Source organism: Halichoerus grypus, chromosome 2, assembly GCF_964656455.1.
Source record: "Halichoerus grypus chromosome 2, mHalGry1.hap1.1, whole genome shotgun sequence".
Classification (NCBI taxonomy): Eukaryota; Metazoa; Chordata; class Mammalia; order Carnivora; family Phocidae; genus Halichoerus; species Halichoerus grypus.
Genome location: NC_135713.1, coordinates 149,849,638 through 149,876,810, shown reverse-complemented (window position 1 = coordinate 149,876,810; position 27,173 = coordinate 149,849,638). Strand labels below are relative to the sequence as shown.

The window sequence follows — 27,173 nt, the reverse complement described above, 5'->3', positions numbered from 1 at the left end:
TCAGTTGCAATGTGGAATCTGAAAGTGTGTCAATGAATTCTTCATACTCTGGTGTATGAAAATCCGTGGTCCATTTGTGCTTGAATGGATCTTTTCTCCATACATGATTTTATAACATCATGACTTGATTATTTGAAAAATAGTGGTTCACTGAGTACACCAATCTTCCAAATGTTTGTGTATTTTAGAATGGCATTTACTAATATCATCAGTGATCTCATCAGAAAAGTCTTCCAGTGTTGATAAGCTGCCAAACTTGCAGTTTTGGATAAAAGTTTTCCAAAATTCTGATACTCACTTGCAAGATCCAAATTTTATCATTTGGTACAATATTGCCAGTTGTTTTTCTTAAAGAGATAGGCTCACATTGTTCATTTTCAGGAAAATGTCTGTCGGATACTCCTGTTTAAATAACCAGTTTGTTAATCAGTCCTTCTTTCATGAAAGTTGTGTTCCATGAAGTAAACTGCTAGCTTAGCTTGCAGCTTAAACAGTGGCTCCCGTGCCTTTCCTGGAGACCACTGTGGGACTTCGTTACGCCGCGGATGCGGTTTTATGCATGCTACTTACTTTGTCACACAGAAATGTATCTTATTTTATGTATGTATTTTTTTTTTTTTGTGCTTTTCTTATCAGATGTTTACTAAAGTCATAGCTATTTTCTAAATGAATATCCTTTTATTGGATTTTCCCAGTTACAAATGAAATGTCACACAGAGTTCTAAAAGGACAGGTACTTGTTGAAATTTAAGAAATTTAGTAATTTTTACTGCTTTATCAAGGAACTGCCCCTTTTTTGGCTGGTGCATGGTGGTAAAGAGTAATGCAGTGACTATGGGTACATGCTGGGATTCCTTGTTTATTTGTGCTCACGCCTTAGTGTGACCTGCTGGGGGACGAGCACACATCCAGCGTTACTGTTACGGGAACAGTTTTGACCTCATGGGCCCCTGAAAGACACTCAGGATCCCCCAGGAATCCAACAACCACACTTTGAGAACCACTGTTTTAATGTGGATATTTCCTTGATCTGACTAAATAAAATATGGGGATATTTTAAGGAGAAGGATCCCATTGTAATCTGTATTGCTATGTATAAAGCGTGGGTGGGTGTCATTGATGAGGGGAATGGGCCAAAAAAGGATGGATATTAAACAGCCCTTTCCCTGAAAGAAGTTAATAATTTAAATAAAGATCAAATTAGGGCGCCTGGGTGGCTCAGTTGGTTAAGCGACTGCCTTCGGCTCAGGTCATGATCCTGGAGTCCCGGGATCGAGTCCCGCATCGGGCTCCCTGCTCAGCAGGGAGTCTGCTTCTCCCTCTGACCCTCCTCCCTCTCATGTTCTCTGTCTCTCATTCTCTCTCTCTCAAATAAATAAATAAAATCTTTAAAAAAAAAAAAAAATAAAGATCAAATTAAATCACCCCTCTGGTGACATGAAAGCTAAAGGCAGGGCACTCCACACCAGGGGGATCAGGAAAAGCTTCTGGAAACGAGATTGTTACTAAATTGCTCTTAATTTATAAAGGTATCGTAGTTACTGGCCATAATTTTACTGTTTTCTAATGTAATCATATTATATGATCATTGCATTATATACGAAATTAGTTCTTTGATATTTAGGGCTTGAATGTTAGGTTCCTGCAGATCCAGTCTTTTTATTTTAAAGATTTTTAACATTTATTTATTTGAGAGAGAGTGAGGGAGAGAGAAGGAGCAGGGGGAGGGACAGAGGGGAGGGAGACACAGACTCCCTGCAGAGCAGGGAGCCTGGTGCGGGACTCGATCCCTGGACTCCCGGATCATTACTTGAGCCGAAGGCAGACGCCCAACCAACTGAGCCACCCAGGCGCCCTGCAGATCCAGTTTTTATGAAAGCTTGATACGTACTTGACAAGAATGCAGAATTTTTTTTGTTAAGATTTTATTTATTTATTTGAGAGAGAGAGACAGAGATAGCGAGAGAGAACATGAGCAGGGAGGAGAGGGAGAAGTAGGCTCCCTGCTGAGCAAGGAGCCTGACGCGGGACCCGATCCCAGGACCCTGGGATCATGACCTGAGCCGAAGGCAGACGCTTAAGAATGTGCATTCTTTCACTGTTTATGTCCTGCTTAGTCTCTGCTTATGTCCATGCATCAAGCATGTTCATCATGCTGTGTAGATCTTACACATTAACTTACTGTTAGACTGCTTGATTTGTCAGTTTTGGGAGGTATATTAAAATTCCTCATTGTGATTATGGATTTATCCATTGTCTTGCTTGTTCTGTCAGTTTTACTTTATATACTTTGAGTTTTAGTGCGAGTTCAGGATTATTATTTTTTCCTTGTTCTAATTGTCCTTATACATGGAATGCATGTTCCTCAGCATAATGTTTTAGCAGTTGAAGGTCATCTTTATTTGATGGGGAGGCCCATGTTCATGTTTTGTGTGCCACAGAATGACTACAGAAGTGAAGATGGGACCCTCATTAGGGGTCTCTAAGTTAGGGTGGCTCTCAGCTAGGGGTGGAATCACAGTCTCTGAGAGAAAAGGAAAAATGGCATGAAAACAAAGCGTTTGTCCCATTTCTTTTTTTTCTTTTTTCTTTTTTTTTAAAGTAGTTAACATACAGTGCAATATTGGTTTCTGGATTAGAATTCAGTGATTCATCAGTTACATACAACACCCAGTGCCCTCCTTAATGCCCATCCCTCATCCACCTCCCTGCAGCAACCCTGTTTGTTCTCTGTCATTAAGAGTCTCTTATGGTTTGTTTCCATCTCTCCTTCTTTTCTTTTCCCCCTTCCCCTGTGTTCATCTGTTTTCTTTCTTGAATTCCATGAGTGAGATCATATCGTATTTCTCTCTCTGATGGCTTATTTCGCTTAGCATAATACAGTCCAGGTCCATCCATGTCATTGCAAATGGCAAGATTTCATTCTTTCTGATGGTTGAGTAATATTCCATTGTGTGTGTGTGTGTACACCACATCTTCTTTATCCATTCATCTGTTGATGGACATCTGGACTCTCCGCAGTTTGGCTATTGTTGATAATACTTATAAACATCAGGGTGCATATGCCCTTTCGTATCTGTATTTTTGTATTCTTTGGGTAAATACCTAGTAGGGCAATTAGGGTAGCTCTATTTTTAACTTTCTGAGGAACCTCCATGCTGTTTTCCAGATGGCTGCACCAGTTTGCATTCCCACCAACAGTGCACGAGGTTCCCCTTTCTCCACATCCTCGCCAACACCTGTTGTTTCCTGTGTTGTTGATTTTAGCCATGTCCCATTTCTTTACCTATTTTTAGTTCTGGTATTTAATTTGAGTTTTCAAATAGCATAGCTGCAGCACATGAGATTCTGGGTTTATCCGAAGAGGAAATGGATGTTAATAGAAAGGGAAACGATGCTTTGGGGCTAAAAACATTCCATGAGGGAAAGAAGAAAATACATGTTTTTTTTCCCTAAGATTTTTATTTAGGAAACAGTGCTAAGCAAAACATTTCTAAGCCAAGAACAAACATATTTAAGGCCTTAGGGATAAAACGTAAAGGGCATTTTCTGGTAGAACTTCAGCTCACATTGTCTTCGAAGTGGTCATTCTAGGTCCAGAGGTTCTCAGACAACTGTCCCCCTCCCCTGGACTTTTGGCAACATCTGTAGACATACTTGTTACAGCAAGGCTGGGGGTGCTGTTGGCATCTAGTTGTCATACCGTATGCAGAACAGACCCCTCACAACAAAGAGCCCCTGGCCCAAAATGGCAGCAGCACCACTACTGAGAAACCGCGTTCTAACCCATCCTCGGCAGGAGACAGAACTCACCTCTGGCCCCGGGCGGCGTCCAGTGGCAGACTCTGAAAGAATGAATGTCTCCTGACTCCCATACCAAGTCTTTGTTCCACCCAGGCCTATCCGGTGTCTGCGTCCATATGCAGAGAGGGCCTGTGTGGACGTGGGTGTGGGATATGGGTTTGTCCGTTGTGGAAGGTGGGCGAGGAGGGGCTTGTTGTTGTGCAAATGGAAACGAGTGTGCTCACTGTCCCCCAGGGAATTGCTTACTGCAGCGGGCGGCTGAAGCAGGGAATGAGGCAGCGGCTCTTTTCCTGGCGACCAGTGGTGCCCAGGTCAATCACAGGAACAAGTGGGTAAGTGTGCCGGGGTGGCCAGGGGAGCAGGGTGGGTCTATGCAAGAAAGGCAGCACTGGTTGTGTGGCAAAAAATAGCTTCTTTTTCAGTTTTTGTCTGATCATACATGTACTTGGTTAGAAAACCAGGGTGAAATGGATGTTTTGTCCCCAGATACTGGTCGGTTGATTCATTCAGCAACCAATCCCTAAACATTTGTGGAATATCAGGTCCTGACCTGGATGCTGTGGACATCTAGGTCTGCTGGAGACTGCCAGGCTCGTACGCACAAACTACCATCATAGAATCTCCATTTTTAATAATACTTTGGTTTACAGAATCTTTCCTGTGCGGGTGCTTATTTAGTCTGGGTCTCAGGCTCATAAGGTAGACTGCACAGTGTTCTGGTCAAGCATGGCCTTGGGGTAAGACTTCCCATTTCTCACCCTGCCCTGTGTGATCTTAAGCAAGTTACTGACCCTTTGTGAGCTTCGGTTTCCTTCTTTGCAAAATGGGATTCACATTGATTTCATCAGGTGTGGATTAGGGAAAAGGAAAGGGCGCATGTAAGTGCTTGTTAGCATAATGGGCTAGGACATCGGGTGCTATGTGATGTTATTTTCACTGCTATTTTCATATAGGGAGGCTGTGCTTGTCTCTAAGGTCACGTTTACTTTGCACCTTTGTGCTCAGAGCTTTGAGGATGTCGGTTCTTTTAATTCTCAGAGTGGACCTGGAAGGAACATTCTCGACATGTCCAAATCCCTCGTTTCAGGGCAAAGAACGGTGAGGCTCTGAGAGGTTAAGTGGCTCACCAGTGACGGAGCCAGCATTAAGACTCAGGTCTAGGATGGAAGGTTGCACACTCTCTTAACAGCGCCGGGCAAGGCAGTACACACAGTAAGCTTGTGCATGAGACACACCGAAGTGTCTCGGAAGCTCAGGGGAGATGGCAACACCATCCTCTTCCACCATTCAATGTGCTCACCTTTCTGCACCTAAAACCGTGCACGGCCTGCTCTCGAGCTGAGCAGCAGCATGTCCCTGAGTGCACTGGTGGCTTCCTCGACTTTGCTTCGGCCGTTATGTGTGTCTGTCTGTGTCTGTCTCCTCCGGCATCATCAGTTTTGCCCACTGTTCATTTCTCATGGTATGGAGCTCACATTGTCTACCAGCCGTTCCTTCGCTTATACCCTTCCTAACAAAACAGGGAGAACCCTGAGATGCACCTCAAGAGACCCGATTTGAAGGCAAGTAAGAGCGACAGTGGAGAAGGGTCTGGAATGCTGGTTGAGTTCTTTGGACTTTATCCTATGGGAAGAGAAGATCCATGTGAAGGGTTTTGAGTAGACAAGTGGTCCTGGGAAGCTGGCCCAGTGGGTGCACCGTTGAGGTCGAGGCCGGGGCCGGTGGGAGTCACCTAGACTGGTAGCGAGTAGTACTGACCTTGGATACTGAATTTGGACCTACAGGGATAGGCTTCAAAGGGTTTATGGAATTATACTCGTACCAGCTGGGGCTCTGCGAAGCAGGGTCAAGAGGGGGTGGAACAGCCAGATGCAGCCATGAAGAGAACGAGAATTGCCAGGAGGAGGAACTGCTGCATAGCGAATTTGACTTTGTGACTGTTGAGCAGAGATGTCAGATGGAGGTCTGGGCGTGACAGTCCTGTGCTTGCAGACTCTGGTGGGGTCATAGGGGCCAGTGAGCATTCCCAGTGCGAATGTGGAGGGGAGGGGGCTGGAGCAGAAGATGGTCCCACAGAGGAGGACACTGTTGTGAGGCCCTCCACACCGGGACACAGGTCGATGGGGAAGGGTGTGTTTGTGGGGGGCGGAGGGCTGAGTTCCGTGCCACAAGGACACAGGACACTGAGTGAGGCCCTCCACACTGCAACACAGGTCGATGGGGAAGGGTGTGTTGGTGGGGGGCGGGGGGCTAGGTCCCGTGACACAAGGACACAGGATGCTCGGTGAGGTCCTCTACACCACGACACAGGTCGATGGGGAAGGGGGTGTTGGGGGGCCGGGGGGCTGAGTCCCGTGACACAAGGACACAGGACGCTCGGTGAGGCCCTCCACACTGCGACACAGGTCGATGGGGAAGGGCGCATTGGTGGGGGCGGGGGGGGCTGAGTCCCGTGACACAAGGACACAGCAGTGGGAGGTCCACATACAGTACCTGAGCCTGTAAAACTGGGTGGTGGCAACAGAAACATGTTAGTTAGAAATACGGAGAATACAGAAACCCAGCTGAGAGTTAAAAGTGAAAATTTCTTTTTAGGGAAGAGGAAGTGTGTTTCACAAGGAGCCTTGTTGAGTCTTTGACTCTAGAGGGATGAGGTATAGCTTCCATAAGAATAAGGAGCAGGGCAGCGTGTTCGATTGGATTCCTTCCGCTTGGGTGGAAAGATGCGGTGTGTGTTTGTGTACCTGTCCTTCTGTGACTCTTCTGTCCGTGGAAGGACGCAGGAATCTGGTACCACGGTTTCTTGGGGGGGGATTTGGGTGTGGGCACAGGGCAGGGAGGAAACTTGTCACTATATGTTCTTGTGCCTCTTAAATAGTGAATCGAGTATGTGGAATACCAGGTTAAAATGTTTTTAATTTTAAAAAGTGGTGGAAGGAGGACTTGATCCGAGTTCAAGATGGGGCTGATGTGAGCCGGTCAGAGAGACCAGTGGGGGTGGGGTGGGAGGGGCGCGGTGCCCCCCCTTAGCCCTGTCCCCACGGGGCTGCAGTTGAGGCTCTGCCAGTCTCCCTGGGGCTTCCTTCTGTGGCACGTCGAGGTTGTTTAGTAATAACTGTTGGAAGGGTGGTTAGGAAGGTTCTTGGACACGTAGAAGAGGAGGGGCCAGGGTGTTTGGAGGGCACTTGGGCAGACATTAAATAAATGGAGGCTGATCATACAGGGAAGGGAGGGACAGACCTGTAGGTGTGGACGCCTCATGGTCAGCTGGTGACAGGATAAACCAAGGGCTGCAACTGCCCCCAGGGACCCGCGATTCAACACACAGGCTGTCGTTAGCGCCCTGTGACGGGAAGTCCCCTCCTGAACGTGCTCTGAGGTGGGCCGTTTGCTTCTGTTCAGGGAGAAACACCGTTGCACACAGCCTGTCGGTATGGCCTGGCCAGCCTTACCGCAGAGCTCCTGCAGCAGGGTGCCAACCCGAACCTGCAGACGGACGGAGCCCCGCCTTTGCCGAAGGAGGCCGCGTCTGCGACCAGCTCCCTGGACAGCGTCTGTCTGCAGACACCACTGCACATGGCCATTGCCTATAATCATCCGGATGTGGTGTCTGTCATCCTGGAGCAGAAAGGTGGGTGGCTGGGAACTGCTCCTCACCTTGACCTTTGAACAGGAGTTCTGAGTCGTTAACAGTATAGTAGTTCTGAGCAGTTACAGAGTCGATGATCCTTCCATTGGGGAATTTTCTTGCCCCCAAATCCTTCCAGGTCAAACTAGGTAAGCATGTAGTCTGGCTCCTGACCACTGTTTCCCTGTATTAGGATGAGCCTGCCCACTCCACCTGTTAGGTTTTGGTTGTAGAACCGGTGATGACTACTCTCTCATGTTGGGTGTTTTCCCAAAGTTCTGCCTCAGTGTGAGCAGTTTCCGAGGACCCTGCAGCCCTAGGTGCTGCTCAAGCCGGCTGTTCTGTCACCTGCCTCAGCCTCCCCGGCAGGTGAACCATGGGAGGAGCGGGAAGGAAGACCAAGGGCAGCCCCTGCCGTGGGAGGCCCACTTCCCTCAGAAAGTCATCCTCGGGTTTTCCTCTTTCCTGTCCTGGAACTTGTTTTCCTCTTGCCCCATCCTTGTGAAGGTCAGCATGTTCAGCCTTGTGCTTGTGGAAGGAAGCGAGATTTTAGGTAGAGTGCACCTTTCTCTGGGTCCTCACGGGAGTGGTAAGATGGTAGGAAAGCAGTACCAGGCCATGGTTTTGACTCTCGTAAGCAGTCAGGTAATCATTATGTGTTTCAATAGTGGGTTTGTTTTCCTTTTGTGAAGATTCACTATTTTAAGCTTTAAAAACTCTTCCGTTTTTCCCATAAGCTTTGCTCCAAAATACCAGGTTTCTGGGCTTCCACCCCCGACAAGATTTATGAACTCTCTTTGTGTAGAGGTGATTGTATTCTAGCCAGTCTGTTAGTTGGAAACTAGCTCTTATGCTCTTGAATACTTTAAGCGTGGTCCATGGGATGGTGAAATCAAGTGTTTGTTAACTTTAAAAATTTTAGCTAATGCTCTTCATGCCACCAACAACTTGCAAATCATTCCGGACTTCAGCCTCAAGGATTCCCGAGACCAGACGGTGCTGGGCCTGGCATTATGGACTGGTAAGGGGTGCCTGAGGCTCCTGGCGTCTGCAGACAGACCTGCGTCGGAATGGTGGGGGAGAGGGGAGGGAGGGAGGCATGGAGGGGCTGCGCTCATCACTGGGTTTGGGTTAAGCCTGTAATACCCTGTGGAACCTGCCGGCTCTGAGAAGGCGAGAGGGGGTGTGTGTTGCAGTAAGATGTTGAGCCCGTGGGGCAGTCAGGGCCTGTTTGTGTCCCAGGCATGCACACGATCGCAGCCCAGCTCCTGGGCTCCGGGGCCTGCATCAACGACGCCATGTCGGACGGGCAGACCTTGCTGCACACGGCCATGCAGCGGCAGGACAGCAAGAGCGCGCTCTTCCTCCTGGAGCACCAGGCAGACATAAACGTCCGGTAGGCCGGAGCAGCACTCTCCGCCACAGTACCAGCTCCCGTTTCACTGAGGCTTGCGGGGTGGTGGAGGGGAACCCTTCAGGAGCAGGCCACGCTACCGCCCAGAGCTCGTTGGAAGAACAGTCCAGAAGCCATTGTTGAGAGAGGGATTTCATGCATAACGAAGAACGTTCCAACAAATGAGCTGTCAGAAAGCCTCGGGGGAGAAATACAGACTTAAGTTTCTATTATTTCTGTATTTTCGGAGGAATTTATCTCCAGTGTCAGGTGACCCTGACTGACTGAGGTGAAAGACATGTTTTGTCAAGTAGGCAGCCGTGATGGCATTTTATTGAGATGCTCTTGGAAGCAGCTGGATGCCCAAGAGGTGTCACCGTGCTGGGGTGTTGGTCCCCTACCTTCTGGGTGCACTAGGATGGCACAGCTATATTTTTTAAAAAGGCAGAAGGGACAGATGCTCTTGACAGGTTAAATTGCTCTGAAAGAATATTGATCAATGTGAGTCATGTGGGTTCTGGCCTCTGGGATGTCCAGAGGGCGCGCATTATCGTTTGGCTCCAGCTACAAACGTTGGTTTTGGTGTGCGTGTCCTCGCAGGACTCAGGACGGGGAGACAGCCCTTCAGCTGGCCATCAGAAACCAGCTTCCACTCGTAGTGGACGCCATATGCACCCGGGGAGCGGATATGTCCGTGCCGGATGAGAAGGGGAACCCCCCACTGTGGCTCGCCTTGGCAAACAGCCTGGAGGACATCGCCTCTACCCTGGTGAGATGAGCGGAGCTTCCGCCTCTGGTTACACATGGGGGTGTTTCGTGTCCAAGACTAATTCAGTGCCTGCCTAGCAGGGAGCAGGAGATCTGCCAAGCAGCCAATTGGGTCAAGGATGAGTGGTGGAAAGTCCTGTTAAAGAAACTTGCAGTTCAGCGTAACCTTGGCCAACACTTTCTTGTAGACTGTCTTTACCAAAACTACCAAGAAGCCAGAGAGCTGAGGTGCCTCCTCGGGAGTCCTTGGATGTGGGCTGCCCTCACTCTTACCGTAGTGATAAGTCCCCAGATCTCTGGTTTGTCTCCCTTACTCAGAAGACAGGCCCAGGAAGTCCTCATTCAGGTTTCTGAAATGTGACAGTAGTGCATTTTCCAGCTGGGGGTCTCACCCAGTTGTACTGAGATTACCTGTGAGTTCCGGGTATGTCGCTGAGGCCAGGGGAGTGTGTGTGTTTTCTCTCCCTCCTGGGACACAGCTCCTGAGGGCGATGATAAACTTGTCTTTCTGTCTTTCTTATATTTCCCAAACCCGTCCCACAGGACCTGGCACAAAGCACATTTTAATCTGCGTTTGTACAGATTAAAAGAATTAGCAGTTAATTTCAACTGTATCTCACTTGAAAGAAATGAATCTAGTGGTGTACATAGAGCTCAGTGATAAAATGTTTACTTTGCTGGGTAGTGTTTGGGAGTAACCTGTGTTTTCTGCAGGTCAGACATGGTTGTGATGCCACGTGCTGGGGCCCGGGGCCCAGTGGGTGCCTGCAGACGCTCCTGCACAGGGCCATTGATGGAAACAATGAGTCGACCGCCTGCTTCCTCATTCGCAGGTCTGAGAACCCCAGGTGTCTCCTCGTGTCTTATTCAGCTGTAGTCTTGGCGTGCTTGGCTGGTCTGGTGTCCCCAGTTAAGGCACTTGACCCACCTCTGAGGAGAAGGGCTTGGGTGCCCACATCACAGAGTCTAGAAGCTGAGCCAGCTTCCTGCTCTGGAGGCCATAGAGGCTCCCAGAGTCCAGTCAGACCAGTTCACACCATGCAGCCAGGAGGCTGGGGTGGAGGAAACCAGATGGCCCCTATGGGACACCTCCCCCCCCCCCCCCACCGAAGGTGCATGAGTCCACAGCACACTTGGAGTGCAGCGTGCCTGGGAGGAACTTTTAGAGCAGTGGTATGCAGATTATAAGTGCATACAGATCCCTTGGGGAACTTTGAAGAGTTCTGGTGCCCAGGCTGCCCTAAGACCAAAGAAGAATTGATGAGAGTGGGACCCAGACGTCAGTATTTGTGACCAAGACAGTAGTCCTGGCAGCAGCAGCTTTTTCGTTGGATGAGGCTGCTACTGTGCATTTATCAGCAGGCCTCTGGCTGGGTTGGAAGCCTGGCTCTTGAAGCCTTCCTTTCATTTCCCTGTTGCTTTCAGTGGCTGCGACGTGAACAGTCCTAGGCAGCCCGGCCCTAATGGAGAAGGGGAGGAGGAGGCCAGAGATGGGCAGACCCCCTTGCATTTGGCAGCTTCCTGGGGGCTGGAAGAGACAGTCCAGTGTCTTCTGGAATTCGGTGCCAATGTAAACACACAGGTATGGAGAATTTCTCTTTCCAGGGAGATGGATGCTGGCTGCAGAATTAGGGAAATCTCTTAACTGCCAGGGGCCTTGCAGACTCTCGGTCTTGGGCCTCGGCTTGGCTGTGAGTGGGGCTAAGGGACAGGCGGATGGAGTGACTTCCTCTGGGTCATACAGCCTGCCTAGTAAGTGTAAGGCTTTCAGGTGAAGACTCTCCCACTTTGTGCCTCTGTCCTTTCTACAGTAGGAGGAACATTTCTCCAGCTTCTCTTTGCTTCTTACCTCCGTTGGTTATACCTTTCCATTGAGAGAGTTTGTCCTGGTCTCAAGCTGAGTACTGTGTTGAGAATGTTCCGGTAGCTCCGTGGGGCACCCCTGAGTTATGTTCCTTGGTGCTCTTCGGTGTCCTAGCCTGTGAGGACTGATGTAGGCTGCAGGGTGGGGAGTGGTCTCAGAGGTGAGGGTGACCGTACGTCTTCTAAACCAATTACGCTTGTGTCCCTGGGTCACCGGAGCGTGGGGGTGATGGCGGTGGCTTCTGGTCTCCTCTGGGCTTGGCCTCTTTAAAAGCTGATTTCAAACACAGGGGGGCAATATTGGTTCTCAGAACCAAATTTGATTTGATCCCCTTCCTATTTTTCCTGAGTTTCTCTTTTCATCTGGACACTGAAATTGTGCTTTGTCCCTGTAGGATGCAGAAGGAAGAGCACCTGTCCACGTGGCCATCAGCAACCAGCACAGCGTCATCATTCAGTTGCTGATCTCCCACCCCGATATCCACTTGAGTGTCCGCGACAGACAGGGGCTGACCCCTTTTGCCTGCGCCATGACTTACAAGAATAACCGGGCAGCTGAGGCCATCCTCAAGCGAGAGTCTGGGGCTGCCGAGCAGGTGAGGGACCCGCCCCCAACATTCTGCACAGGGCCCGAGCTTGGGGGAACCCGTTACGTGGAGACTAAACAGATGGCCTCAGCCAAACAGGTCTCCTAGCCATAAAGACATTTGTGTTGAAATTACTCTCCCCTCTCTTGAAGTCTGGCCATTCCAACGGACTGTCAGTGCCAGGTGAGACTTGGCTGCCCGTGTCAGCCACGCAGTGGTGCCACACACACAGGGAGGTTGGAGGTGGCCAGGCCCCAGGAGAGGAATTCTGTGGCATGCCCAAGTGGTGTCATCATGTGCTCTTGCTTGGTCTCATTGCCTTGGTAATGAAGGTCTTCAGGAGATGTGAATGGACCAGGAGGAGCTTCTGGTGAGATGTTGGGGCAGCTCTCCGGGGAGAAAGTTTCTGAGGAGTTGTCACTGCCCAGTGTAGCAGCCTCAGGCTTTCCTTCTCTGTGGTTCTTCCGCAGCTGCTCAGTGCGGCTGGTGAAGTGCTGCCCTGCGGTGCGGACAGGGCGGGAAGTGCCAGCCGCGGCTGGTCCGAGGCGGGGCTGGGGTCCCATCCGGCCCGTAGAGCACTGCCAGGACCCGTGAGAGGCCGCTGATGACAGTGATGTGGAAACTTGGCAGCTGAACAAAATGAAATGCTGGCACGGGGAAGACCGCCGCTTGGTCGCTCAGGCTACCCCACGCCCCTTTCTTGAGCGTGTGCGTGTGACCGAGTTGTGTGGGTGCTTGCCTCAGCCCTGTGCAGGTGCTGCCGCGTGCTGGGAACGGGCAGCCGCTCAGGTGTCCTCACATACGAGTGGAACAGGCACAGTGGATCAGAGTCCTTTGTCGAAACACCGCCTCGGACAGCGGCACGTGCTGTGCGTGTGTGTGTGCGTGTGCACGCGTGTGCCCCGCGAGTGTGGCATGTTGCTGCCCCCTCACTTCTCCCGAGCGCTCACGCTGACACGATGGCTCTAGTAACTGCAGTTTCTCTGTGGTCTGGTTCGAGTGAGCTCGTCTGCTGCGTGTGAGCAGAGCAGCGTCCGCAGCGCGCTGGACGCTCCCTCCGCCGTGTGTGTTGGTGTCCTGTAGCTCGATAAAGGAAGAAACTTGTGGAACTGCTCAGGGTCAGGCTGGTGTTGCAGCTGCGGTGTGAGGGTGCCGGTGCTTGTCCCCGAGCTAGAGCAGGGGACTCCGCGACTAGTCTTCGCCTTTACCTTTTTCCCCGAGCACCCCTTCCTTTTCCTGTCCTGCAGGGTGTCTCTTGCTCAGCTTTCCAAATCAGTTTCTGCTGCTGGAGGGTGCCAGGGCCACGCACATGTGGTCAGGTGCACACGTGCAGAGAGGGTCTGTTGCGGGGGCACGTGCAGTGTTGGTTCTTGGGAGGGAGCCTCCTGGACCCGAGGGGTTGGTGACACCATCACCCCTGGCCCGTGCTCAAGGAGGCGCTCTTGCAAGGGGAACCCACTAATGTTTGGGCTCCCACTTGTTGCCTTAGGTGGATAACAAGGGCCGGAATTTTCTGCACGTGGCAGTTCAGAACTCTGATATTGAGAGCGTCCTGTTCCTGATCAGCGTCCAGGCTAATGTGAATTCCAGAGTCCAGGATGCCTCCAAGCTGACCCCTTTGCACCTCGCTGTCCAAGCAGGCTCAGAGATTATTGTCCGCAACTTGGTAAGTGTCACTGAGACATTGCGTGTGACTGTGGACCCCGGGTCGTGCCGCATGCAGAAGCTCTCATCACAGGTGTTTTGCCAGGTTTTCTGAAAGGCCGGCATGAATTGGGGTGCTAAGCCAGTGCTTGGGAAAGCAGGTATGTCTGTAGGCAGAGTGTCCTGAGAGCCCAGCGGGCAGCGACCGCAGCGGGTGCCGGGGGAGGCCTTGAGGGAAAGCAGGATTCGGGGGCTGAGGCAGGCCCGGCCGTGAGGGAAGGGAGGCCCACGTCTGCGCCCGGCACCGGGCATGCGGCAGGTCCCTCAGGCCGCTCCCACGTGTGTGCACTTGCGTGCTCTCTTTTTAATTAGTCTTTTTTTTTTAATTGAGCTATAATCAACATAGAACATTATATTAGTTTCTGGTGTACGTCACAGGGGTTCAGTATTTGTATATAGTGCAAAGTGATCACCACAATAAGTGTAGTTAACATCTGTCACACAGAGTCACAAAAATTTTTTTCTTGTGATGAGGACTTTGAAGATTTACTCTTAGCAACTTTCATATATGCAGTATGGTATTAACTGTGGTTCTCATGCTGTACGTTATAGCCCCAGGGCTTATGTATTTTATTTATTTATTTTTCTTCTTAAGATTTTATTTATTTATTTGAGAGAGAGCGAGAGCACAAGCAGGGGGAGCGGCAGGCAGAGGGAGAGGGAGAAGTAGGCTCCCCGCTGAGCAGGGAGCCCAATGCGGGACTTAAGCCCAGAACCCCAGGACCATGACCTGAGCTGAAGACAGATGCTTCACTGACTGAGCCACCCAGACGCCCAGGACTAGTATTTCGTAACTGAAAGTTTGTACCTTTTGACCCCCTTCACCCATTTCAACACCCTCACCCCATCTCTGGAAATCACTAATCTGTTCTCTGTATCTATGAGTTTGGGTTTTTTGTCTGTTTTTTTAGATTCTGCATATAAGTGGGATCATATTGTATTTGTCTTTCTGTGACTTACTTCACGTAGCCTAAGGCCCTCAGGTTCCATCCATTTTGTTATAAATGGCAGGATTTCATTCTCTTTGATGGCTGAGTCATATTCCATTGTGTATTTACACCACATTGTTATCCACTCATCAGTCGATGGACGCTTGGGCTGCTTCCATGTCTTGGCTTTACTTGTAAATAATGCTGCAGTGAACAGGGGGGTGCAGATAGCTTTTCAGAATAGTGTTTTTCCAGCAACACAGGACGTGCACAGCTCTGGGGGTGGCCTGGGGCTGGGTGGGCTGTGGGAGGGGGCGGGGCTGCAGGCCCAGCCCTCAGTGACGGGCCGCCTGTGCGTCTGTGAGGGCCCTAGCTGTGCGGTGTGAGGTGGGCGCACCTGTGAGGAGAAGGCGGGGTCCCAGACTCGGGAGGCGGCTCCCTCTCCTTTCTGTGGAGAACTCTCAAGGAGGCCAGAAGCAGGTCTAGATTATCAAAGTTAACGTGGTTGTTAAGGTGGATAGATACCCAGTAGTGAAATTACTGGATCATAGGGTAGTTCTATTTCTAATATTTTGAGGAACCTCCATACTGTTCCAGAGGGGCTGCACCAGCTTGCATTCCCACCAACGGTGCACGAGGTTCCCCTTTCTCCGCATCCTCCCAACACCTGCTGTTCCCTGGGCTGTCGATTTTAGCCATTCTGACTAGTGTGAGGTGGTATCTCACCGTGGTTTTGATTTGCATTTCCCTGATGATGAGTGCATCTTTTTGTGTGTCTATTGGCCATCTGGATGTCTTCTTTGGAGAAACGTCTGTCAGGTCCTTCTGCCTGTTTTTAAATCGTTTTATTTATTTGCTATTGAGTTGTAATGAGTTCTGTATGTATTTTGGATGTTAGCCCCTTACCATATATATGATTTGCAAATATTTTCATTCAGTAGGTCATGCCTTTTCATTTTGTTGATGATTTTGCTGTGCAGAAGCTTTTTAGTTTCTGGCCTGACTTGTTTATTTTTGCTTTTGGAGTCAGATCCAAAAATCACCGCCAAGACTGATGTCAAGGAGCTTACCACCTCTTAATTCTCAAAACCACCCAGAGAGGTGTAGGAAAATTTTTACATTTTACAAAGGAGAAAATGTAAGCTGAGAAAGAACTTTTCCCCCAAGATTATGAGGTAGTCAGTAGTGTGCCTGGGATTTTAGCCATTTCTGTTTGACTGCAAAGCCTGCCTTTTCCAGTGTGACATAATGCCATGCAGGCCAGGGAACGGTCTGAGCAAGGGTGTGGAGACTAGAAAGTGCATGGGGGTGCTTTTACTAGAAAGGTTTGGTTGACATTTGGGGAGAGTGTAGGAGATGTGGTTGGAGGGGCAGGTAGGGACCAGATTGTAGGGTGTGACACTGCAGACCAAGAACTGTGAGCAGCCTTTATCCTTTTGGTGAGGAGAAGCCAAGCAAGTGTTTGAGCTGAGAGCACATCCAGGGCGAAGGCTTCATGTCACCTGGCCGGCTGCTGTCCCATCAGCCCCAGTACATGCTGCACAACTAGCCAGTGGGGCACTCGACTGGTGCTTGGTGCCCTACCTTCTTTTATTTTTTTTCCTTTTTTAAATTAGTAAGCTCTGTGCCCAGTGTGGGGCTTGAGCTCACAGCCCCGAAATCAAGAGTCAGGTGCTCTACCGACTAGAGCCAGCTGGGCGCCCCTATCCCATTTTTGTTTTTGAAAAAGACTTCTTCGAAAACCTTTATGACTTGTTATGTGTTAGAGCTGAGAGAGCATTTACCTCTGTGGTGGGGTGTGAGGGCGGTTTCCATGAGCTGGGTTGGAGAATGGTTGGCGGGGGGTCAGACTGGGTGTGGGGACCAGCCACGGGGGCAGAGGTGGGCCTCAGAGTAGCAGGCAGTCAGGCCATGTGTCCATCCGTCTGAGAGCCTCGACAGGTTAGAGGGTCATGGCCCCTTCAAGGTCGCGGTGCTGCCTCCCTGACCTCACAGGTGGTGGGAGTCCCTGGAAACAGCTGATCAAACTGTGGCCGTGCCGCTTCATGTTGGAGCCTGTTCGCCTCGGAAGAGTGCCTTTGCCCAGACCTACCCCCCTCTCCCCAGTTAACCAACCTGAGGTTAGCTGTGAACCCCAGTACATGCATGCAGCACTCGTGGCCACGGATGCCCCTCTCTGTCCTCCTGGACCTGTACGTGCTCTCACTGGGCGCCCAGAGGTCTAGGGAGGCTGGGACTGGGAAGGCAGGGTCCGAACCAGAGCCGCTCAGCAGGGCCTTGGTCTCCCAGAGGCAGTGTCCGCACACGCAGAGGCCAGGGTGGCCTCAGGCCGCGGGGGAGGCACCGTGGGCTCTGGCCGCAGACTGGAACCCTGTCAGAAAATATTGTCAAAAGGTCCTTCCTGCTTTTGATTCTGTAATTCTTTGGGTTAATTTCTTAGTTTTAAAAAGTAATATAGGAGGGGCACCTGGCTGGCTCATTCATTGGTGCGTGGGACTCTTGATCTCGAGGTCGTGAGTTTAAGCCCCATGTTTGGTGTGGAGATTACTTAAAAATAAAATCTTAATAGCAACAAAAAATAATATAAACATAGTATATGCTTAGTGGGGAAAAACGTAAAGCATGTAAGGATAATGAAGCAGGTCATGTCTCCCTTTTATCCCCGACTCCTTGGAGTTTGGTATATGTGCTTTTACATACCTTCAGAGTGTGTGTGCGTGCGTGCATCTCTCTCTCTCTCTCTGCTGACGGGATCATACTGTCCTACTGTCTTCGAACTGGCCTTTTTTTTTACTTACTCTATCACAGACATCCTTGCATGTTTAACTATAAATCTTTATCATCTTAATGGCTACCTATTATATTGTTCAGACATCCTGTAATTTTCATAACTGAACCCTTCTTGTGATCTCATTTTGTTACTGTAAGCAGTGGACACCCTTACGCAGTATGGTGAATGTCACTGTCATCCTGCGTAGTTTATCCAGAAGGCTTAGATGTAGAGTTTCTGTGTCCTAAGGAATGGCTTCTTCACATACTGATAATTGCCGCTTTCCGCTTGGGACGGGTTTGGCTGGCTTATGTCTCCCCAGGAGCGTGTGCGAGGCCCCTGTGCTCCCAGTGGTGCCAGCCAGGCGGATGTGCGTCTGGAGACGGGCAGGCTTGGCCCCCTGTGAGTGGGGCCTTCGCTGGTTGTGGTGGAGAGGCTGCTCGTGTAATCAGCTTCCACAGCTTCTTGCAGGAGCCAAAGTGAATGAGTTAACGAAGCATCGCCAGACTGCCCTCCATCTCGCCGCCCAGCAGGACCTGCCCACCATCTGCTCTGTCCTCCTGGAGAACGCAGTGGACTTCGCTGCTCTGGATGAGAATGGAAATAATGGTAGTCGCCAGTCATCCCCCTGTGCCCCATGCTGAGTGCCCTCAGTAGTGCCCCCAGTCTGGAGGTGGAGGTGTGCCACACCCTGACCCTCCCCCACCCCCCGGGGGGGCTGGTTACAGCAGCAGAGCTGTAGCAGGGAGGGCTCTGGGCTGGGCGTCTGCCCTCCCACGGACCATTCCTGGGCAGCTTTCCGTCTGCTCGGTAACCCTAGAGCCCTAAAGCGGTTTGCGGTAAAACCATGAAGTCTCAGCTCTGGGTGACTGTGGAAGCAGAAAGCACAGTCTTACAAGGCTGTATGCACAGCTCCGTCCTGGGGGGTGGTGAAGACTGGAAGGGATGGCTGTGTGAGTAGACGGGCTGCTCCAGCCTCGTCCCGTTCCAGGGGAGGTTTGTGAGCAGTCCATATTTCCTGTGTGGGCTCCTGGGCTTGCACAGTAAGAGGGTTTACTCTCCAGCTCTTCATCTTGCTGTCATGCACGGGCGGCTCAACAACATCCGGGTCCTCCTGACCGAGTGCACCGTGGACGCTGAAGCCTTTAATCTACGGTGAGTAAGTGTGGTCTGGAGCAGAGGCCTGGGCTCCACGTCTCCTGGCCTGCCCCTCACAGCTGCGGTCACTGTGCCTTGCAGGGGTCCCCGGTCCACGCTGTAGAACTAACTGGCCACAAGAAACAACAAATGTTGGAGAGGTTGTGGAGAAAGGGGAACCCTCTTACACTGTTGGTGGGAATGCCAGTTGGTACAGCCACTTTGGAAAACTGTGGAGGTGCCTCAGAAAATTAAGAATAGAGCTACCCTATGACCCAGCAACTGCACTACTTGGTATTTACCCCAAAGACACAGATGTAGTAAAAAGAAGGGCCATATGCACCCCAGTGTTCATAGCAGCAATGTCCACAATAGCCAAACTGTGGAAAGAGCCGAGATGCCCTTCAACAGATGAATGGATAAAGAAGATGTGGTCCATATATACAATGGAATATTACTCAGCCATCAGAAAGGATGAATACCCAACTTTTATATCCACGTGGATGGGACTGGAGGAGATTATGCTAAGTGAAATAAGTCAAGCAGAGAAACTCAATTATCATATGGTTTCACTTATTTGTGGAACATAAGGACTAGAATGGAGGACATTAGGAGAAGGAAGGGAAAAAATGAAGGGAGGGAAATTGGAGGGAGGGATGAACCATGAGAGACTATGGACTCTGAGAAACAATCTGAGGGTTTTAGAGGGGAGGGGGGTGGGGGGATGAGTCAGCCCGGTGATGGGTATTAAGGAGGGCACATACTGCATGGAGCACTGGGTGTTACACGAAAACAATGGATCGTGGATCACTACATCAAAAAGCAATGATGTACTGTATGGTGACTAACGTAACATAATAAAATTAAAAAAAAAAAAAAAAAAGAAGTAACTGGCCACTAGGGCACTTGACCAATTTTGGTACCGCAGAATGTTTCTTTTTGAAAAATAGTTTGTGGAAAAACTTCTGTGACCTACTAGGTGTCCTTAGATTTATCCGGCATCACAGAGTGCAGGTTACATCTGTGCGTGGGGACTGTGGCTGACCTGTGACCCAGCTCTTCCCACTTGCTTCGTCAGAGGCCAGTCACCACTGCACATCCTGGGGCAGTATGGCAGAGAGAACGCGGCAACCATCTTCGAGCTGTTCCTGGAGTGCATGCCTGAGTACCCTCTGGATAAACCGGACGCGGAAGGAAACACAGGTACGTCAGCCTGCGAGGATGTCCCGTCTCGCTGGGCTCCCGCTTCCCGGAAGGACAAGAGCCCGGGCGCACATGTCACCCTCGAAGGGCGCTCCGCCTGGCGCGTTGGGCGGGGTTCTCGGAGCATCTGTTGCCGGTGCTGCCGCGGCGCTCCACAGTGTCTCATTTGGGACACACACACGTCGGAAGCGTCTAGAGCTCCCAGGCCATATACTCCTGTCCGCACGCCTGCCCGTCTGTGTTTTTGGTCCTCCTCTCCCCTTTGTCCCTGCACACGCCTCAGAAGGAGGGAATGCTGCAGTGTGTGTTGATGGGCTTTGAAAACGTGGCCAGTTACACACACAGCTGCTCGGCTGCCCACGGTCACGGCATTAATTCGTGTAGCTGTCACCACGTTTGTGATGGACTCTTGCATTTATATTCTTGTCAGCAGTGCAGGTAGCGTGTCCCCATTTTTCAAGTAGGGAAACAGGTGAAACCCACATCTCTTTGTTCCCAGTCCGGGGCTCCGGAGCCTTGTGCTGCTGCCGTGTTCCCGTGCGTTCTCCCTCCCGCCAAACAGAGCTGCCTCGGCCTTTGGCAGCGGTGTAGTCTCCCAGGAGCGTCCCGAACCTTAGACGGCACCAAGTATTCTGTCTTCGTTCTTGGTCTCACCCCATGAATGTGTTGTGATGAGCCTGAGCCCGAGGCAGTCGGCCGCGGGAGTGAGCTGCGGGCCCAGCACCTGCTGCCACGCAGGCCGCTGTCCAGGAGCCGGAAACGGGCAGGCAGGCGCTTCTCCCCAGGCTTCGAGTACACAGGCCTGGGTCCTGGTGCCTGGCTTTGCCCTGTTCTGGGTGGTGACACTGGGTAATTTTGTATCCTCTCTGTGCCTCTTTCTCATGTGAAATAACCCCTGTCCGACTGCACCGTTCAGAGAATGAAGTGAAAGGATTTAAATGCAGGGTGCCGGGGAGGGAAGCGAGGGGCCAGCAGCAGGCCTGGCCGGAGCCTGGGCGCCCACGGGGCCGGTGCCTGCACACAAGAGGCCTCCCTGGGGTGGAAGGACTTCTGGAGTATGAGCCCGTGCCGATGTTTCTCTCCATGTGTACACACGTCACAGGTCTTTAGATGTATTTATGTCGTGTAACGAGAGAGCTTTGAACCCCTGTGCTCGTGCCAGTGTTCTCTTCAGCGTGTGGCCCCGCTCACTTCTCTTGGAGCAGAGCGCTCAGTGGCCCCGGGCTTGTGGCCCTCAACTGGGCAGAGCTGCATCTCCCGTGGACGTCTCCCCAGAGTGTGCGTGGGGACTTTGCCGACACACGCGGTCAGGGCCTGTCCTGTCCTCAGCCGGGCCCGGGTGGGAAGGAGCCCTGCCTGTGGTTTTGTTTTCCAGTGCTGCTCTTAGCATACATGAAAGGGAATGCCAACTTGTGCCGTGCCGTCGTCCGCTCTGGGGCTCGCCTTGGGGTCAACAATAACCAGGGAGTCAACATCTTCAACTACCAGGTTGCCACCAAGCAGCTTCTGTTTAGACTGTTAGGTGAGTGGCTCCTTCCTGCCCCTCCAGGGCAGACACAGTCACGGCGTGGGTCGTTCAGATGTCCTGGTGACCTCGGAACCCCAGAACGCACCCGCGGTTTTCCTGGCCCCGTATAGGACTTTCCGTGAGGGCTGTGGTGGGAGAGGGGCTGTGAGCAGTCTCCAGAGCACTCTGGGGTCCCGTCCGTCCCCCGCCCCCCAATCCCACCAGCGATCCATAAACTCACAAATGCGTCTGTTCGTGAGGGCAGGTCACCCTTGCTCGGCCCCCGGCAGCTTCTCTACACATCCTTCATCCTTCCACCGATGCAGGCTCTGCGTCCTTCAGGACAGCCTTCTGCCTCTGCCCCACTGACCCCTCCTCTGTTCCTTCTGTAGCGAGGAGCGTGCACTCTGGGTGGTCTTGTATTTGCCAGTGTCGTCGCGTCCCTGCCGAGGTGGCGCCGGCACGGCGTTACTAGCCCAGGGTCTGGGCAGAGGCACGCGCTCCCAGGCTCCTAGCAGCTCCGTGATGTTGGCGTGGGTGACTTGCCTGTGTCCCCGCGTGCTCCGCAGCAGAGCGCTGTTTGCCGTGTACATGGGCCGCCTTCTCAGAGCTCGGAACGGGAGCCGCCACGGGGGCCGGTGTGGAAGGTGCTGGCAGTGACCGATCACGTGCTGCCCCCTCCCTGTGAGCTCAGGCGGCGAGCGCGGGCAGAGCACTTCCGCGTGGCGGAGGGCTGGCGTGGTTCTGCTACCCGTGCTGATCGTTCCCAGCCCGGGGGCTCCGCAGCTCACACCAGGCCCTCACCCGCTCCGGCTCCGCCGCTCCTGCCCCTCCTGCCGGTGCCCACGCCACAGACCGGCCCCTCCGTCACCTTTGCTGCTCGCTCTCGGCCCAGCCCCGTGCAGCCACCTGCTCCTCCCCCACGGGCCCGGGCCCCTTGCCGTGTGGCCCCTGTCGGTCTTCCCGGCCACCGGTCTCTCCCAGTGTGCCTCCCGGTCTGGCCGCCCCTGACCCCCCGTGTCCCCCACAGACGCCGTGCTGTCACAGCGCCTCGAGCACCGCCCCTCTTGCCCCAGCCCTCCTGGCAAGTGCTGGGGCTCCAGAGCCTCCCCAGTACGCTTTCCCTGATGGCTCAGAGCACGTTGCTTTTGCGCCCACGTGTCACTGCGATGGCCCCCAGGCCACCTGGCACGGTCACTCTGATGGGGACGGGTTCTCTCCGCCTGTCCTTGCAGACATGCTGTCCAAGGAGCCTCCGTGGTGCGACGGGTCCACCTGTTACGAGTGTGCCGCCAAGTTTGGAGTCACGACTCGCAAACATCACTGGTAAGGCCCCGGGGTTGCTCGCCAGAGGGGCGACGGCACTTCTGCCCGTCACTGCTTCTGCCTTTCTCCGCGAGGAGCCGTGAACCCGCCAGGGCCCCGCGCGGAGCCTGAGCCGCTGGGGCGATGCCGCGGCAGGCGGTGCGCGGGGAGGGTGGGGGCCTCCCTGCTCCCGAGAGCCGAGGAGCTGGGCCCTGGCAGAACGAGCCGTGCCTTGGCTGTCGCTGAGGGGCTCTTGATCTTGAAGAGCCTTCCCTGCTAGCCCCGTAACGTGCCCACAGGCCAGGATTGTGTTCGCACTGACGCAGTAGGACACGTGTTGGTGTGCGGCAGGCACACCTAATCGGCGCTGCCGGGGCTGCTGGAGGCCCCCCTCACACCCCCTTGCTTTGCTTCCACAGCCGCCACTGCGGACGCCTTCTTTGCCATAAATGCTCGACCAAGGAGATTCCTATTATAAAGTTTGATCTGAACAAGCCCGTGCGAGTTTGCAACATTTGCTTTGATGTACTGACTCTGGGAGGGGTCTCTTAGGGAGCCCCCAGGCCACACCCCGGTCGCCTCCCCAGCAGCTGTTCTGCCCACCAGCCTGACCAACCCAGAGCAGGGGTTGGCCGGCCCGTCTTCCTGCGGAACAGACTGAGCGATTAAGGACCCCGGTGTGATTGACCCCATTTCAAGGATCCGGTGGGTTGTCCGTGTGTCCGACTGGGATCGAGGTCACTGGATGACTCGGGGGGGCAGGCCGTGTCGCCTCAGTGGCACCTGTGACAGGAGTTGGACCCCATTCTGCTTGCAACTTACAAGGACACTCGGAAAACCATTCCCCTCCCAGTAGCTTAGTGTCCGTGTCGAGCATTGCTGTGGTCTTCCTGCGCGGGCGGGCGGACGGGCGGTCAGAGCCCCACAGGGGGAGGCGGGCGTCTGGCCGCTCGGTGAGCGCTGTCTTCACTCTGGGTAAGTGGCAGTGCGCAGCGTTTTCATAAAGATCATAGGATACTCTTGCCCGAAGTCCTTTTTTCTTTCTTTTTTTTTTTTTTAAAACCTAAGCTGAGATTTTTAGTGAGCTGCCCCTTTAAAAAAGGTGAAATCTTTCTAAACAGGGTTCAAAGATGAGAGCTGAAAAATCGTGGCCTTAACAACTGAAAGCTTTACCCGTCTTCACACTCCTGGGTTCAGGAGTGCAGCGTCTCGTTCTCTCGTCTGGCTGTGTCCTGTCTGCGGAGGCCTCGCTCTGCCACCGGGGCATGGTGGTAGAGGTGCACTTTGATTGTGCTGCACTTTTTATATCGCTGCATTATGGCTGATTGCGATTTAAAAACCCACATTCAGAAATAGCCTCACACATCCACGCATTAGTGATTCTAATGATCAGCTCTGATGGGACCTCAGTGCACAGGGAGCTGCGGAGTGTCCCTGGGAGCAAGAGTGTCACCCGGGCCCAGCGGTGGGGAGGGGATCGTGCAGCCTCAGGCCGGCAGGTGCAGGAACCCCGAGTTCCCAGCGGCTTGCCCCGCCCAGCAGGTGCGAGCCGGTTGGGAATACGCTGGCTCGTCGGCGGAATGAGGCCCCAGAGCTTCCTGGCCCTAGTCGCTGCTAGTGCGTATGCTAACCCTGTGGCGCTGAACGTCTCCTTTGGAAGGTTTGGCCAGTTTTTAAAAAATGTAAAGAGAAACTTCTAGCACTGCTTTAAAGAAAGAAACTCTGAGATGAACATGTGTGTTCCTAAATTATTCTCAGAGATTAACAGTCTCGATCGTAATGCTGATTTTTCAGACATTTAACAACCACTACATTGTTTTTGCATTAATGAAGTATGGGTATATGTGTAAAGGGACTAAATATTTTTTTGGGTAGTAGTATGTTCTTTCTGTTGCTGTAGATTTATACATTTTGTTGCCTAAATGTGTGTGTAAAATGAGCTGATAAACCAGAGTGCTACTTTTTAATATTTCTGTGATTTATGAAATATATAAGCTTTCTATGTTAATATGAGCTTGTGCACAATGTTTAAAAGAAAAAAATAGAAGAGTTCCCCAGTCCCCTAAGTCTGTGACACATTTCCTATAGACTTTTTACAGAGGAACAGCTGGTCTTGGCAGACACTTGCCTACGTGAGGCCTGTGGTCAGCTTCCATTTTCTGGTGCCTGAACGGGGCCACGAGGAAGCAGGGCTTCGTGAGGTGGCCTGGTTCTGTAGTTGGAAGGTAAGATAATTACGCTTCAGATGTGAATCGAGGCAGTTGGTACTTTCATACTCGCTCTTTTCATGTTCATGGTGGAGCGCGGAGGATGGGAAGTCCATCGGGGGTGAGGCTGACGGTCTAGCTCCTGCCCTGCCATTACCAGTTGTAGTAACAATCTTGCCTCTTATTGCACTTAAAAATCTTAAAAGGCCTGTTTAAAATATGTCGAGTCCAGCTTCTGTTTCTTCATGGAGTCCAGGGACGGCTGCGGTACTGAGCAGCCACAGAACGGGGGAGCATCTTGTGAGTTCTGCGCCGGCTTCAGGCTGTGCCCTGTACGTGTAGACAGGGCCCCTTTCCACAGCCTCGGGGGGTCTCCGGGGCCACGGGGGTGCTCGCTGGGCTGCGTGCGGCTGCCCGTGGGACCCCCCGGCACCGCCCTTGCTGGCACTCGACGCGCTGTGGAACCGCAGGGCTGTTCTCGTTACAGTTTAATCCGTAGCTTAAATACTAGTAGCGGAATCTCAGTTTTATTCAGAGCCGCCAGGTGTGAGGAGTACAGCGGGAAGAACAAACTTTCCGAAACACAGCGTGCGCACCCGTGAGCGTTGTTCCGCGGCGTCAGCCCTGCCTGCCTCCTGCTCGCCGCCGGGCCCGCTGGACAGCGTCCCCCGCGGTCTCCGGCCCGCGCTGCGTGTGCGCCCAGCGGCTGGCTTGCTGCGATCCTCCGGCGCGGGAACACCCACCCAACTCAAGTGCCTCCACTTAGGATTTTCTAGTTCTCGGTGACTGTAGTGTGTCTCGCCACGTGATGCATCAGAACTTGTGTTGCGTCTGCAGTCTGCTGCCTGCGCGCTGCCCGCCCCAGTCCGCGGTTTGGTCGAGGCTCGCCTGCCGTACTCTCTCCAGCAGTGGGGTCCCCGTGCCCGCTAGTCCTCTACCTCAGCCCCGGGTCATTTGTGGCCGTGCCTGCGCGGAGGCCAGCGTGCCGGCGGGTTCGCCCCCGCTCCGCTCGCGGCCCCCGCCTGTGCCACCGAACGATTCTGCGCTGGTCTTGTCCTTGGGCGTGAAGTGGAGGGAAAGCCTCGGGAGGGGCTGGGTGATGCTTAGACCCGAAAGGTGCACCGAGCCCCCAGGTGACAGGTGATACTGCGCAGGTGAGTGAGACGCTGTCGCGACGGGCACCGAAGGAGCTCCTGACACAAGTCGTCTTGCAGCGCTGGGACTGCTCTCGCCAGCCGCAGGAGAGGACGGGCGTGGAAGCCACATTCGCATTGTAATTTAATAAAGTAGTTCGTGAAGAGCTGACTGCTTGACGAGATAAAAACACTTAATGAATTCCCCGAAGTTGTCATGGATGCCTTAACGACTTTCTCTGGAAGATCACTGCCCGTACCGTCCCTTTGTGGTATAAATCACACGCTAGCCTGTTGCACACAACACACACCTGGAGCGCTCGACTTCGTGGCTTGTCCCCTCGGGGCAGATGCGTGAGGCCGGGGGCAGGGCGGCAGCGGGGCAGGAACTGAAGGCGCACGTGCGGGTGGGTCGCTTGGGCTTCCGAGCTGTCCAGGGCGCGGTGCTCAGTGCGGGACGTCGGTGTCGTGTGTAGGACCAGGACGCTTTGATCGGCGTTGTTTCTTTGGAGTCCACGTAATGGAATGTATTTTCAAATACTGATATTTGCATTTTCTGTAACAATTCCTTACAATAAAATGAGGTAAAATTGTGCATTTCAAGTGGAAACTTTAATAAGACATTCATAGTTTTTAATGCCGAAGTACCAATAAGCATTAAAAACAAATTTTTTTTTGATGTAGTGTTCCATGATTCATTGTTCCCATGTAACACCCAGTGCTCCATGCAGAACGTGCCCGCCTTAATACCCATCACCGGGCTAACCCATTAACTCCTGACATGTGAACACGTTCCTTAAATAGCGCACCCTCTAGGAAAGTTTGGATTTCCGACACTTTTCAGAAGCACATCGGCGACAGCAGTCAAAAAGTAGCTGTTTTAGGCATAACCGACCGGCCGCCTGGAGCGGTGTCAGCCCAGGCTGCGGGGGTGGCCGCGCTCCCTCTGACTCCTCCGGAGGACCCAGACCCGGCGAGGGTTCTGCTGGTCGTGGTCTAGAGGGAGGACTGGCACTGGGGGTTTCAGAGAACACTAGGGAAGGTGTGAAGTCGAGGGGCCCACAACGCCTCTGAGTAGATCATACAAATCTAGCTGCTGCCCTGCGCCTCCCCCCCCCCCCCGGCCGTTGCACGTGCTGGGGCGGACGCACTCCCTTTCTCAGTCTTCCAGCTTGCTCCCCCCTGGTTCAGACCAGCTGTGGAGACAGAGCTCATTCTCTGCTGGCTTTTCTCAT

The 27,173-nt window shown here is 52.6% G+C and overlaps 1 protein-coding gene across 5 annotated transcripts in view; it reads left to right on the top strand.

The window, feature by feature from the left end:
- ANKFY1 (ankyrin repeat and FYVE domain containing 1) overlaps positions 1–26,617 on the top strand; it is an 84,699-nt gene extending 58,082 nt beyond the window's left edge. For all 5 annotated transcript variants that reach the window (XM_036078419.2, XM_036078421.2, XM_078067739.1 and 2 more), the window contains 15 exons: positions 4,039–4,136; positions 7,207–7,435; positions 8,355–8,453; positions 8,675–8,828; positions 9,426–9,594; positions 10,308–10,426; positions 11,019–11,175; positions 11,852–12,052; positions 13,533–13,709; positions 17,908–18,055; positions 18,511–18,601; positions 19,662–19,786; positions 21,162–21,308; positions 22,529–22,619; positions 23,018–26,617. In XM_036078419.2, the coding sequence (XP_035934312.1) occupies positions 4,039–4,136; positions 7,207–7,435; positions 8,355–8,453; positions 8,675–8,828; positions 9,426–9,594; positions 10,308–10,426; positions 11,019–11,175; positions 11,852–12,052; positions 13,533–13,709; positions 17,908–18,055; positions 18,511–18,601; positions 19,662–19,786; positions 21,162–21,308; positions 22,529–22,619; positions 23,018–23,150 (2,138 nt within the window). In that variant the 3' untranslated portion in view covers positions 23,151–26,617. The remainder of the gene's footprint in view (positions 1–4,038; positions 4,137–7,206; positions 7,436–8,354; positions 8,454–8,674; positions 8,829–9,425; positions 9,595–10,307; positions 10,427–11,018; positions 11,176–11,851; positions 12,053–13,532; positions 13,710–17,907; positions 18,056–18,510; positions 18,602–19,661; positions 19,787–21,161; positions 21,309–22,528; positions 22,620–23,017) is intronic.
- Positions 26,618–27,173: the final 556 nt, after the last annotated feature.